Source organism: Ahaetulla prasina, chromosome 3, assembly GCF_028640845.1.
Source record: "Ahaetulla prasina isolate Xishuangbanna chromosome 3, ASM2864084v1, whole genome shotgun sequence".
Taxonomy (NCBI): Eukaryota; Metazoa; Chordata; class Lepidosauria; order Squamata; family Colubridae; genus Ahaetulla; species Ahaetulla prasina.
In genome coordinates, this window is record NC_080541.1 from 213,008,741 (window position 1) to 213,022,354 (window position 13,614).

At 42.7% G+C, this 13,614-nt stretch overlaps 1 protein-coding gene across 2 annotated transcripts in view; it reads right to left on the reverse strand.

The window, feature by feature from the left end:
* The window catches only part of APCDD1L (APC down-regulated 1 like), a 68,636-nt gene that overhangs the window by 49,791 nt on the left and 5,231 nt on the right, over window positions 1-13,614 (reverse strand). Inside the window, exon 2 of one of the 2 annotated variants that reach the window (XM_058177719.1) lies at window positions 2,769-2,967. The exons of the other annotated variant lie outside the window; for it this stretch is intronic. Coding sequence (XP_058033702.1) covers window positions 2,769-2,814 — 46 coding nt within the window. The 5' untranslated portion in view covers window positions 2,815-2,967. The remainder of the gene's footprint in view (window positions 1-2,768; window positions 2,968-13,614) is intronic. 2 annotated transcript variants of the gene reach the window in all.

Below are 13,614 nucleotides of genomic sequence, written 5' to 3' on the forward strand. Positions count from 1 at the left end.
AATTTTAAATCCCACGGACCACTAATATGAATTTTAAAAAAAGATAAATACTATTTAAAGTAAAGGTAAAGGTTCCTCTCGCACGTATGTGCTAGTCATTCCCGACTCTAGGGGACAGTACTCATCTCCATTTCAAAGCTGAAGAGCCAGCGCTGTCTGAAGACATCATGTGGCCGGCAAGACTAAACGCCAAAGGCACACGAAACACTTACCTTCCCACCAAAGGTGGTTCCTATTTTTTTTACTTGCATTTTTAGGTGCTTTTGAACTGCTAGGTTGTCAGAAACTGGGACAAGTAATGGGAGGTCACCCTGTTATGCAGCACTAAGGATTCGAACGGCTGAACTGCCGACCTTTCTTTTGACAAGCTCAGCGTTTTAGCCACTGAGTTTTAGCCCACAGGGGTATAAAAGCAGGAGGAGCTGCTCTATAGCTTCTTGTGACTGACAAAAACTGACTCTTGGAAACTTTGGCTGCAATATTTCGAGACTAAGAATTTGGCTTCTGGATTTCTGTTTATTTCTGAACTCTTGGTTGCTCCAGCAACGAACTGCAGCTACGCTGGCTTCTGAGGAGATAAGAGAACTTGGCAGGCAATCGCAGGTTCGTTGCCAGAATTGATATCTGTCATAGGAATAAATTGCTGGCAAATATAGTCAGCTCGCGTGTCTTCTTGGTTATGGTTGGGGGGGACAGAACAGAGCCACTGTATTTAGTGCAATATAAAAAATGCAAATAATTTTTCTGTGGACCACCAACATTTTCTCACAGACCACCAGCGGTCCATGGACCACCAGTTGGGGACCACTGCCCTAGACAACTGAATACCTTTGTAGTTACAAGTTACTAATTACAGGCTGAAGTGAAGTGTTTGGACAATAGTGCCTGCGCCTACATAGATGTGCCCTATATAGGTAAGTCAGAAATGAGATAGAAAACCAGGGGTTATCAAACTGGTGGCCCACAGGCAGGATGCATCATGCCAGGCCATGCCCACCCCAGCTCCGCAAAGGGAAAAACATCGCAAAATGTATTGTGATGGCAACGTAACACCGTTGAGTTTGACACCCGTGAGATAGATAGTGTTCTTCGTGTAGGAAATCTTCAAACTATTTATTGCTTATGCCAGGAATTATAGCAACAATTTTCTGCAAAGACGGATCACCTGACAGAAGACAATATCTGAGTCAACAGACCTCACCCTAGTCTTGCTTGCTCTGATCTTCTCTGATTTTTTTTTTTTTGGTAAAGTCTTAGTTTGAATTATGAAAGAAGACAATTATATGTGTCCCAGAATAATGTTGCAGGATCCAATCTGGTTCAGTCACCAGGACCAGGGGTTTAGCCTTCGGAACATTAAGACACATGCTGGAGCCAGCGGTGGGTTTCACATAATCTTGCTACCGGTTCGCCACATGCGCACCTTCTGCACATGTGCCCGGCCTTCTGCACATGCACTTTGCTTGCGCACGTGCCTTCCATGCATGCACCTGGCTTCAAAAATGTGGCTAAATAGGATGGCATTACACCGGGACAGGTGGGCTGCCCACCCGCAGTCATTGCTACCAGTTGACCCAAATCGGTCCGAACCGGCTGAATTCCACCTCTGGCTAGGGCCCATCCTTAGGCAATTTCTCTCTCACTAGAAGTTACCAGAAGTTCTAACTTTGAATTCCTTGGTAGGTAAATAAGAGACTGCCCACTGGATTATACTTTACCTGACCTAACTGCTGAATTGCAAATCTATTTAGCCCTTCAAATAGATGCTAAGTGTTTTGGGCCAGCTTTTCCCAACCTGCTGTCTTTAACACTACAATTCATACGATCTTCAAAAAATCTTGACCATGGTTGGAATAATGGTTGTAGCCATCTAATATACTTTCAGGGAATCAGACCAGTCCCTAGGGTTTGCAATACCTTTTGAGTTCTTGATCCTGTAGGGAGGTTTCAGATCAACCAAAGCACAAAACTCTTTTTTTTGGAAATAAGCCCAGTCTATTTCAAAAACCATTAACTTCTTTTTGAGTTGAATATATATCTGTACTATGTCTCCTTGAAATCCAAATACTCATTGATCAGTGACAATTTCCAAGTACCACCAGGGAAAACCCACAAAGAATGACAGAGTCGTGCTATATTTCAGCGATGATGGATGGAAAAGCTATGTAAACATCCCACATAATAGCAATAACCACAGCTGGGCGACTTCGTAGAAGAGACGCTTTGCAATACGTGGGAGATCCCACAAAGTACTCCATTTTGAATCATGAAAGCAGTTCCATCTTTTCCTGAGGTAACACATCTGTTTTACGGACTCTCTTTTCTGTCTGTCCCTATATGGGGTGTTCATGCACAGGGAAGCTGCTTAACCGGGAGAGAAGTCAAGTTCCAAAACACCTATTTCTCAGTATTTGTAGAGCCCTAGTAATAACAACTCTAATGTCGCCAGTGTTCATTTCTTGTTCAGCACTTAACCACTCTTTGTTGGAACCATCACCAGAGACATGGCCAAAATTCTACCTACTCTTTCATTAAGTAGTGGAATTCCACCGCGCTATACCAACTATTTTTTTTTTATGCAAGCCAGACCATCTTTTAACATAAAAGAATCCACACTGTTTATTTAATCCTTATAGTTTCGTGTCTGAAAAACATTGGCTAAGAACTGGGTTTAAGATGAACAGTGGTGCATAATTATTTCATGTGGAGAAGAATTAAACGAAACAACATTAAACAAACAAATCACATCTAATAAGTAAAACGCATACTTTCCAACTTCTGCTCATGTTTAATTTGGACGTCTTTTCTGTTCATCTACTCTATCTTTTTAAAACAATATTTCATGTAGAGAAAAACATGAAATGATGAATGGACTTCCTTGGGATCTTCTGATCTGAAGCTGGTTGTTCTTCAAGTCTTCATTCCAGGAATAGAGATACAGGTTGGTTTGTTTTTTAAATAGTATTCCTATAAAGTAAATTGGGAGAAATATGAATATATTGCGGTTTTTCTGTTTTCTCCCACAAATGTAGGTTGATGAGTAAGTAGATTTTTAAAAACCAAAAATTGCTAGGGGAAAAAAAATATACTAGCACTGGAGTAGCACTATTTAAGGAAGGCTACATCTGAAAGTACAAACGCTTGGAAACTGCTTTGGCTCTTGCTAACTTCCTTAATTTCCTGAACAATACAGACCATATCATATTAATACTGAACTCATTATCTGCGTTTTTATCTCCATGTAGCCAAAACATTACTATTATAGACTGGAGGGGGTGTCAACATGCTGGATGGATGGGGGCCACCTTTCTGCTGGGGGGCAAAAAAGATTGTGGAAAACTGATGAGGATCTGAGAAGAGCAAAGGGAAGGGAAACTGAATAGCACAGTGTTTCTCAACCTTAGCAACTTGAAGATGGGAGGTCTTTGCTGGCTGGGGAATTCTGGGAGTTGAAGTCTTAAAGGTGCCAAGGTTCAGAAACACTGGTAGCATATTCTAGAAAAGAGCATGGTAATAAATTGGCATCCTGAATATTGTATTCCCTGGAATATAAATAACCAAGCCAGGTATATCGGAAAAGCTGAGCTCAGCTTGAAATAAGAAAATGCAGATCAAATACAGGCAGGAGTGGTATTCAGTTACCTTCCCTATTGATTAGCAAATGTGAATCTTCCACACATGCGCAAGATCTTCTACGCATGTGCAGAGCCTCAAAAATGTGGAAAAATGGGATGTCATGATGTCTGGGTGGATGGGCGGAGCATCCCGCAGTCCCCCCTATCGTTTCGCCCGAATCGGATAGAATTGGCTGAATACCACCACCGAATACAGGTAATCCTCAACTTACAACAGGTTGTTTAGTAACCGTTCGAAATTATAATGGCACTGAAAAGTGACTTATGGTTATTTTTCACACTTTCGACCACTACAGCATCCCGATGGTCATGTGCTCAAAATTCAGATGTTTTTGGCAACTTTTTTTTTTGTTTTGTTTACATTTATACCCCGCCCTTCTCCGAAGACTCAGGGCGGCTTACAGTGTATAAGGCAATAGTCTCATTCTATTTGTATATTTTTACAAAGTCAACTTATTGCCCCCCCAACAATCTGGGTCCTCATTTTACCTACCTTATAAAGGATGGAAGGCTGAGTCAACCTTGGGCCGGGCTTGAACCTGCAGTAATTGCAGGCTTTGTGTTCTTAATAACAGGCCTTACCAGCCTGAGCTATCCGGCCCCTGACTCATATTTATGATGGTTGCAGGGTACAAGGGTCATGTGATCACATTTTGCGACCTTCTGACAAGCATAGTCAATGGGGAAGCCAGATTCACTTAACATGTACCCTGTTTCTCCCAAAATAAGACATCCCCTGATAATAAGCCCAGTTGGGCTTTTGAGCGCATGGCAATAACGCCAAGCGCTTATTTCAGGGTTCAAAAAAATATAAGACAGGGTCTTATTTTCGGGGAAACATGATACCATATATTATTAACTTAAGAACTGCAGAGATTCACTTAGTAACTGTGGCAAAGAAAATCATAAAATGGAGCCAAAGTCACTTAAAAACTATCTCGCTTAGCAACAGAAATTTTGGGCCCCATTGTGGTCGTAAGTCGAGGACTACCTGTAAAGGAAGAGCTATGAATTAGTACAGCCAACAAACCCACACAAACATTTTTCTGGTCTTGTGGCACTTCAGCAACCAAATGGAAATGGCATCTTTCTGTCGAACGTTCCCTTTTTGTACCAAAAAGTCACATCAAGAGCGGGTTAAACTACTCACTTCCCTCGTGTATGGCTTTACTGTTTCATTTTTGGTTGAATGTACTCTAATTGCTATCTTCATGTTTAGCTAAATAGGCAGCTTAGTTCATATTTACAAGTAAGGGCCATTTAATTGAAATCAGCCTGTGTACTCTGCTGTGGTTGAGCCACAGCTGGCATTAAAAAAATCCAACATCTGTTCCAGCAATGGCAAAATGTCTATTTGTCTCTCAAGACTAGCCTCAAAAGTCTGAACAGTATTTCCACTTAAGCCATGAGAGCCAGTATAGTAAAGTGGTTAGAATGTTGGACTAGCAGCAGGAGACCCAGGTCCTAATTCACCGTCATCCACAGAATTTCACTGGGTGACTTTGGGCCAGTCAGTCTGTCCTAGCTCAAAAGACAGTGTGTCATAGTGGTTAGTGTGTAACACTAGGAAACCCAACTTCAAATCTATGAAAACTCCCTAGAGATTGTACTCTCTGTCAGAACAACCCACCTCACAAAATTTGTTTGAGGGGGGGAAAAACTGGGCAAGGGAGCCTGGTATTAAGGTATTCACCACCTTAAGCTCAAAAAAGAAAAGTGGGATGTAAATTAAACAACACAGCTAAGTCAAAGACCATCATGCCATTCAAATCAGAGTGGGTTGTTCCCCTACCTGGTAAGAATGTTGTACCATAACTCCTGTAGTCTAAGTTAATCACTACCATGGCAAGGGGCTTATCAGACCAGACAGAGAAAGCTTTTTAAACTCCTTTCTCAACTTCAGAATCAGAATAGAGCTGGAAGGTACCTTGGAGATCTTCTAGTCCAGCCCCCTGCTCAAGCAGGAGATCCTATACCATTTCAGACAAGTGGCTGTCCAGTCTCTTCTTAAAAACCTCCAGTGATGAAGCACTCGCAACTTCTGTTGTTCCACTGGTTAATTGTCCTCATTGTTAGCAAGTTTCTCCTCAGGTCCAGGTTGCTCCTCTCCTTGATTAGCTTCCATTCATTATTTCTTGCCCTGCCCTCAGGTGCTTTGTAAAATAAATTGAACTCCTCTCTCCTCTTTGTGGCAGCCCCTCAAATACTGGAATACTGCTATCATGTCCCCCCTAGTCCTTCTTTTCTCTAGACTAGCCAAACCCAAATCCTGCGACCCGTTCTTCATATGTTTTTGTCTCCAAGCCTTTAATCATGCTAGTTGCTCTTTTTGCATTTTTTTCCAAAGTCTCAGCATCTTTTTTGTAATATGGTGACCAAAACTGGATGCAGGATTCCAGGTGTGGCCATACTAAGGCTTTATAAAGCAGTACTAATACTTCACTTAGACAGCCAAGGATTGTATTAGCTTTTTTGGCTGCTGCTGCACACTGCTAGCTCATGTTTAAATGATTGTCCATTAGGACTCCAAAGTCCCTCTCACAGTTACTGTTTTGGAGCCAGGTTTCACCCTAATCTGTACTTGTACCTGTGGTTTGTGCATTGTGGAATATCTTTCAGTCCTGCTGTTTTAGTCCAACTAGAGACCAGAAGTACTATTCCATATATAAGAAAAAGAAAATGAGTACCACTGAAATATGAAACATTGAGAGAAGCATACAGGTAGTCCTTAGTTTACGACCACAATCGAGCCTAAAATTTCTGTTGATAAGCAAAACAGTTGCTCCATTTTATGACCTTTTTGCCACGGTCGTTAAGCAAATCACTGCAGTTGTCAAATGAAATGTGGCCATTAAGCGAATCCAGCTTCCCCCATTGACTTTGCTTATCAGAAGCCAGTTGAGAAGGTTACAAATGGTGATCACATCACCCTGGGACAGGGCAACTGTTATAAATACATGCCAGTTGCCGAGTGCCTGAATTTTGACCACATGACCATGGGGCTGCTGCAACAATTATAAGTGTGAACCAGTGGTGAAATTCAACCGGTTCTATCCAGTCCGGGTGAACTGGTAGAGCCAGATATCATCACGTCCCGTATTTTACCCTCTGTGCATGCACCGAAGGTCCTGCGCATGTGCAGACATGTTGCGCGCGAGCGTAGTGTGTGAGTGCGCACACTCACATTTGCAAACCGGTAGCAAAGGTTAGTAAATTTCACCCCTGGTGTGAACTGTATAATATTCTGAAAACCATCCAGTTTTGGTTACCATATTATACAAAAGATATTGAGACACTGGAAAGAGTGCAGAGAAGAGCAACAAAGATGATTAGGGGCCTGGAGGCTAAAATATTTGAAGAATGGTTGCAGGAATTGGATATGTCTAGTCTAGTGAAAAGAAGGACTAGAGGTGACATGATAGCAATGTTCCAATATTTGAGGGGCTGCTGCCACAAAGAAGAGGGAGTCAAGCTATTCTCCAAAGTACCTGAGGGTAAGACAAGAAGCAATGGATGGAAACTAATCAAGGAGAGAAGCAACCTGGAATTAAGGAGAAACTTCCTAACAGTGAGGACAATTAACCAGTGGAACAGCTTGCCTTCTGAAGTTGTGGATGCTCCATCACTGGAGGCTTTTAAGAAGAGACTAGACAGCCACTAGTCTGAAATGATATAGAGCCTCCTGCTTGAGCAGGGGCTGGACTAGAAGACCTCCAAGGTCCCTTCCAGCTGCATACTATCCTAAGTATCTCCAAAATCCTTTCCAACTCTGTTATTCTGTTAACTGTTTTATTTATTTAGTTATTTATTTTGTCACAACATCATACAAAAAGATTATATAGTATATACACATACAAACATATATAGGAAGAAGAAAAGAAAAACAATAAGACAGGAACGGTAGGCACGTTTCCCGTCTTCACAATCAAAGATGAGCCCTAAAGAAGCGTACAGTTAAAAATGGAAAAATGTATTCAGTTGTTCTGTTTCTATAATGTACTTTTATGTTCAGATTCCCAACCTTTATGGTTCATAGCTTTGATGAAGCAGATCTCCAAGCCAGCTTGCAATGTGTGAGGGAAGTAGGACTCTGTGTTGAGTGCATATATAAGGGTGGGAAAGGATGGCTGTTTCCTTCTTTCTAGCTTGCCACTCTCTGATAATGTTATTTTTGAAACTTTCAGATAAAAATCTAGAGCTCGTAATGAAGTGCGAGGCAATAAGGTCCAGCGACCAGCGATCCTGTTGGATGGGTGCATTCGGCTTAGTGTAGGCCTGTCTTTGATCTTGCCTTCACATATGTTTCTTTGAATGCAGCCAAAAAAAAACTCAAAAACCCTTTAAATGTCAACTTGACAAGCCAGTTAAAGCTGAAAATTTACTGACTGCACTTGCCATCCATATTGTTTTCTAAACACCATTTCACCACTGCAGTTAACGCTTTCCAGAAAATAACTTTCAATTCAGACTTCTAAAGAAACAGAAATTCAAATATTATTTAAACCTAACCATCACAAAGAAAGCAGCCACTTTGCCTCTTAGAAGAAGAGTGTTCTGTCCCTCCTCGTCTCCGTCCGAGCAATGGCTTAATTAGCTGGCACTATCAGCTCTGGCAGCAAACTAGCTAAGTGTCTCTGTTATCTCCCTTGATGCCGATGAGTCACCCAGGAACAAACAGTACTTCAGCTCTAGTTAAGCAGTTGATTTGCCTGCTATGAAGAGGCATAGCAGCCCTCGCTGGTTTTATATCCTGTGGGGTGTGGCTCCATGACTCAGCACTTCCTAGGCCTGCTTCACCCCTGCTTCTGTTGTTCCCACCTCTCCTGTCTATGAAACCTAGGGTCCCGCCAGGCCTGATTGCCATCAGCTGGGTCTGGAGGCGTAGCCTGGGGGAGGAAGAGTCAGGGGACAGAGGCCTCGTTATCTCCGCCACCTGCCCTGCCTCTGGCTCCTGGAGCTGAGCATAGCATAGCTGGCTGGAGAATTCTGGGAGTTGAAGTCCACAAGTCTTAAAGCTGCCAAGTTTGAAGACCTCTGAATGATGAAGAATCTCCATAGAGGCTCCTAGAAATATTTATCCAGGACTGGACTTGCAATGGGGTAAAATGACATGATTAAAAATGGTGGAGAGAAGGTGAAGTATCCTATGCCAGTTTTCCCATGATTTACGATACGGCGACAACACCGTATGTCTGGAGAAAACTCTTTGCATTGTCCCAATAATCAGATTTATTGCCATGAAAAACGAGTTAAGTTACAAAATCTTGGAAACCAGACAGCTTCCCTTTTTCCACTGAGTATGTTAAGGCACAGGTTTCTTGATGAGTCTGATCCTCCTCCTGACTTGCCTCTTGACACAGGGGAAATGTTATTAGCCATTTGCTGGATAAAGAGAAAAGGAATAAAGATCTCTGCTGGTCCTGTAATATTTTCCAAATGTCCATTCCCAGACTCAGAATTCCGGGACAGGTGTATGGCTCAACTTTAAACATACCGAATGGAAAAATAGAAGAGTTCCTCTTTATAATGCATATACAGCACATGTAGAACTGGAATTGTGGCTTTAAAGAGATCCCACACTGATACATACCAAACTTTGTGAAATGGAGGAAAATGCGAGTTATTAGCCTTCCACAATCAGCTTCTTTTCAAAGAATTGCTAGCCAGTCCATATTGTGGCCTCCACACACCTTATGGGGCTACTTTGGAAAAAACAATGAATCCTTCTTTCTGTTGTGTCTGCACCCCCCGAGCCGGGCCCCCTGCCAGAAAGTGACTTGGAAAGTGAGGGGGAAAGGCCATCAGGACTTACCTCGGGAGCACTGGCTTCCCTGCTCAGCTCCAGGAGCCAGAGGCAGGCCAGGTGGAGGAGATAATGAGGCCTCCGTCCCCTGACTCTTTCCCCCCCAGGCCATGCCTCCAGACCTGGCTGATGGCAATCAGGCCTGGCTGGACCCTAGGTTTCGCAGACAGAAGAGGCAGGAACAACAGAAGCAGGGATGGGGCAGGCCTAGGAAGTGCTGAGACATAGAGTCACACCCCACAGGATATAAAAGCAGCAAGGGCTGCTATACGTCTTCGTAGCAAGCAAATCAACTGCTTACCTAGAGCTGAAGTACTGTTTGTTCCTGGTTGACTCATCAAGAAAGATAACAGAGACACTTGGCAGATGCTCGCTTGTTTGCTGCCAGAGCTGATAGTGCCGGCTAATTAAGTCATCGCTCGGACTGAGGTGAGTGGGACAGAACATCTTCCTTCTTTCCCTCCCTCCCTCCCTCCTTCCTTCCATCCATCACCTTTCTCCATCCCTCCGTTCTCCTTCCTTCTTTCCTTCCTTCCTTCCTTCCTTCTGCTCCATGAAACATATATTTAAAAGGACTGAGATTTTTCCTTCCACCAGCAAATCTCAATGGTTAAAGTTCAGTTATTTTGGTATTTTCTCCAGCCCTTCCACCACCGAATCTCTATGAATCCTAAAGGAAGGCAGAGCACTTTGTGTACCAGCAACCACCATAGGAGGCTTCTGTATTTTTTTCTGTTTCATGTAGCAAAATGTTTTTTGTGCATGCATGTGTATGGTGCATGTACACAGACTTCCTCCCCAGGGTCTAAGCAGAGTGTGGGTGTACATTTGTTTTCTGTGTGCCTTCTGCATGTTAAAGATAAAGCTTTCCCTTGCGCATATTTTTTTTTTAAATATAAATTTTATTAACTTTTAAATTTTAACAATTAAACAATTTTCATTCAACTCTTGTGCATGACTGTGACCATTTTCATATCATCCCATTAGTATTCTCCTATACTCTATATATTTTTATTAGAATTATATTACTAATTCTAATTTGAATTTATAATTCTTACCAATTCTACTATCTGTTATTTCTCCTTTTTTCCTATTTTCGACCCAATTATACCATTGCTCTCATATTACATAAAAAGCTGAATCCATTCCCTTGCACATATGTGCTAGTCGTTCCCAACTCTAGGGGGCGGTGCTCATCTCCGTTTCAAAGCCGAAGAGCCAGCACTGTTCGAAGACATCTCCATGGTCATGTGGCCGGCATGACTAAACGCCAAAGGCGCACGGAACACTGTTACCTTCCCACCAAATGTGGTCCCTATTTTTCTACTTGCATCTTTTATGTGCTTTCAAACTGCTAGGTTGGCAGAAGCTGGGCCAAGTAACAGGAGCTCACCCCGTTACGCAGCACTAGGTATTCGAACCGCTGAACTACTTTCGATCGACAAGGTGAGCATCTCAGCCACTGAGCCACCAACGTCCCATTTTCTGAATGTTGGGGAGACTCTAATCAGGGAGTTTGCATAGGTGTTTCCTGTCTGTTTTTGTTTCCCTTGTATTGCATGTAGCAATAGCAATAGCATTTAGACTTATATACCACTTCACAGTGTTTTACAGCCCTCTCTAAGTGGTTTACAAAGTCAGCATATTGCCCCCAACAATCTGGGTCCTCATTTTACCCACCTCGGAAGGATGGGTCAATCTTGAGCTGGTGGGTGTCAAACTGCCGAAATTGCAGACAGCCGGCAGTCAGCAGAAGTAGCCTGCAGTACTGCATTCTAACCACTGAACCACCTTAATGGTGCAGTGGTTAGAATACAGTCCTGCAGGCTATTTAATGTATGTATATTTATGTCAATATGAGTACTGGGAAGTAGAAGATGCTTGCATATGATCTGCACCGGGTTACATAACCAAGAAATAGAAAGGAGAGGAGCTTCCAATGGACCAATCACCAACACTGTGACTTCTACTACATTGACTCCTATTTTCATTATAGAACTGTGTTTTTCAACCTCAGCAACTTTAGAATGGGGGGACTTCAACTCCCATAATTCTCTGGTCAGCCATACTTAAAGCTGTCGAGGTTGAGAAATATTGCACTACACTCTTAAATTCAGCTCATGAAAGTGTAATTCCTATGATCACTCAACACGCTATCCTAGCTTAAGACAATTACTTGGTTCACATAACATGTTACAACAAAACCCGAGCCCTACAATACAATGAACCACAATCCACAATACAAATAACTTTAGCACAGCACTTTATCCCAACCCAAACAAGCCATTGTTTCTTCCATCTATTACTGAAGAACGCAAGGAAGGGTTTTAAAAAAACTCTGAAACAATGCACTTCTATTTTAACATTCAGCCAGCTCAAAATAATTAGCACAAACCACAGCCTACAGCAGCACGTAGAATAAAAATCACATCAGTTAAAAGCTATTTGAGAGACGCAGTTCTTCCAAGCCCTTCTGAATGCCAGGAGTTAACCACACACCTCCTTATAAAAATGTTTCATGGAGTAAGACCCAACATAGATGCTAAGAAAAGAAAACAAGCCAATACCCCTTCAGACAGCAGGCAGAGAAACTGCATAGCATAATATTGGCCCCATATTTTTAAAGCAACCCACACTGAAGGCTGGTACATATTCAAGGAATTTTTATGTCAAACCACATTTTTGCATGCTGGGGGAGGGGGAGCCTAAAAGATCATCATGTTGTCTACATTTGCATGGACCAAGAAAACTAACAAGTGATTTAATTCACTTTCTCGTGTACAGTAATATACCAGAGGCTCAGTCCTGCAACAGTGAGATGGATGCACACAACCAGTTGCTTGTTTCAGCTGCATCTACCAGTAGCATACAATGCATCTGCCTCAACAGAAAAGATGGGGCCCACTTTTAACCTTAAAAAAAGGGTGAACCTTAACACCAATAACTCCTGTAAGTCCAGCTCTATTAAAACATCTGACTGCTTATTACTTTGCTATTGTCCATTAGTCTTCTGCATGACTCTCTTGAATCACTTTCTGTTCTTGCCTTGATGCCTCAAAGACCCTCTTAGAAGACTAAGCCTCAGCAACTCATATGCCATTCAGGCACTCCTTGAAGCACTTTTGAGGCTAAATTCTTTGTTGGTTTGGTGGTCTAGGGCGGATGTCAGCAACCTGTGGCTCTGGAGCCGCATGCAGCTCTTTGGGACTTCTATGGCTCCCTGTTGGATGATCTCACCACTGGATGGCCTCACCCCTCGCCCTCCTCTTCCAGTCACTCCTCTCCTGGCCTGAGAAGGTAAGGGTGACGACGGGGAATGGAGAAGCGGACGGGGCAGAGACAGAGAGATAAAGAGAGGGAGGAAGAGAAAGAGACAAGAGAGACGGGTGGAGGGAGGGAGAAAGAGATCAAAAGCGTTTTGTGGTTCCCGGTGTTTTTTTAACAACAGGTTTTCTGCCCTAATGGGTAGGTGTGGCTGGGAATGGGGTCAGTGACTGGTGGAAGTGAGTGATGTCGAGTTGGCCACGCCCACCCAGGTTTTGTGGCTCCCGGTGTTTTCTTTTCTGTGGGAAACGGGTCCAAATGACTCTTTGAGTGTTTAAGGTTGCAGACCCCTGGTCTAGGGAAACAGTAACGGTATTACTGTTTGTATGCTGATTTGCGTACATTCAAAGTGACAATAAAGTTATTCTAAGTCTAAGAGGGGATGAGTGAACATTATCTATCTATCCAGCAAAGTATAGCAGGAAGCCCTTGAATCTATCACTCTCAGTACAACGAAGCCAGCAAAAGTATTGCTTAGCATGTACATTCATCCAGGACAAAAAGGAATTATGAACTGAACACATTCAGTACCAGCATTTTAATGTCTGCTCTGTTTGGGGACCAGCCAAACACAGCCCCAACTTAAGTTGACCTGCTTAAGTTCCTAGCCATTTAAGAGTCCACAGACAAGTCCCTCGGAGAGCCTGTCTTAGTGAAGTTGAGAGTGCACACACACAAAAGCTTTCTGTTTCCAAAATTACAAAGGTGAAAGATTACAGGTTAGGGTGAAGTCTATGACAGGTAGACATGGTTTACAACAGGAGATCTGTTACTACTGTATATGCAGGGATTGAGATGTCCCAGATTTAATTTTAGAAGAAAGAAAATAAAGACACTGCCTCATTTCAAGTT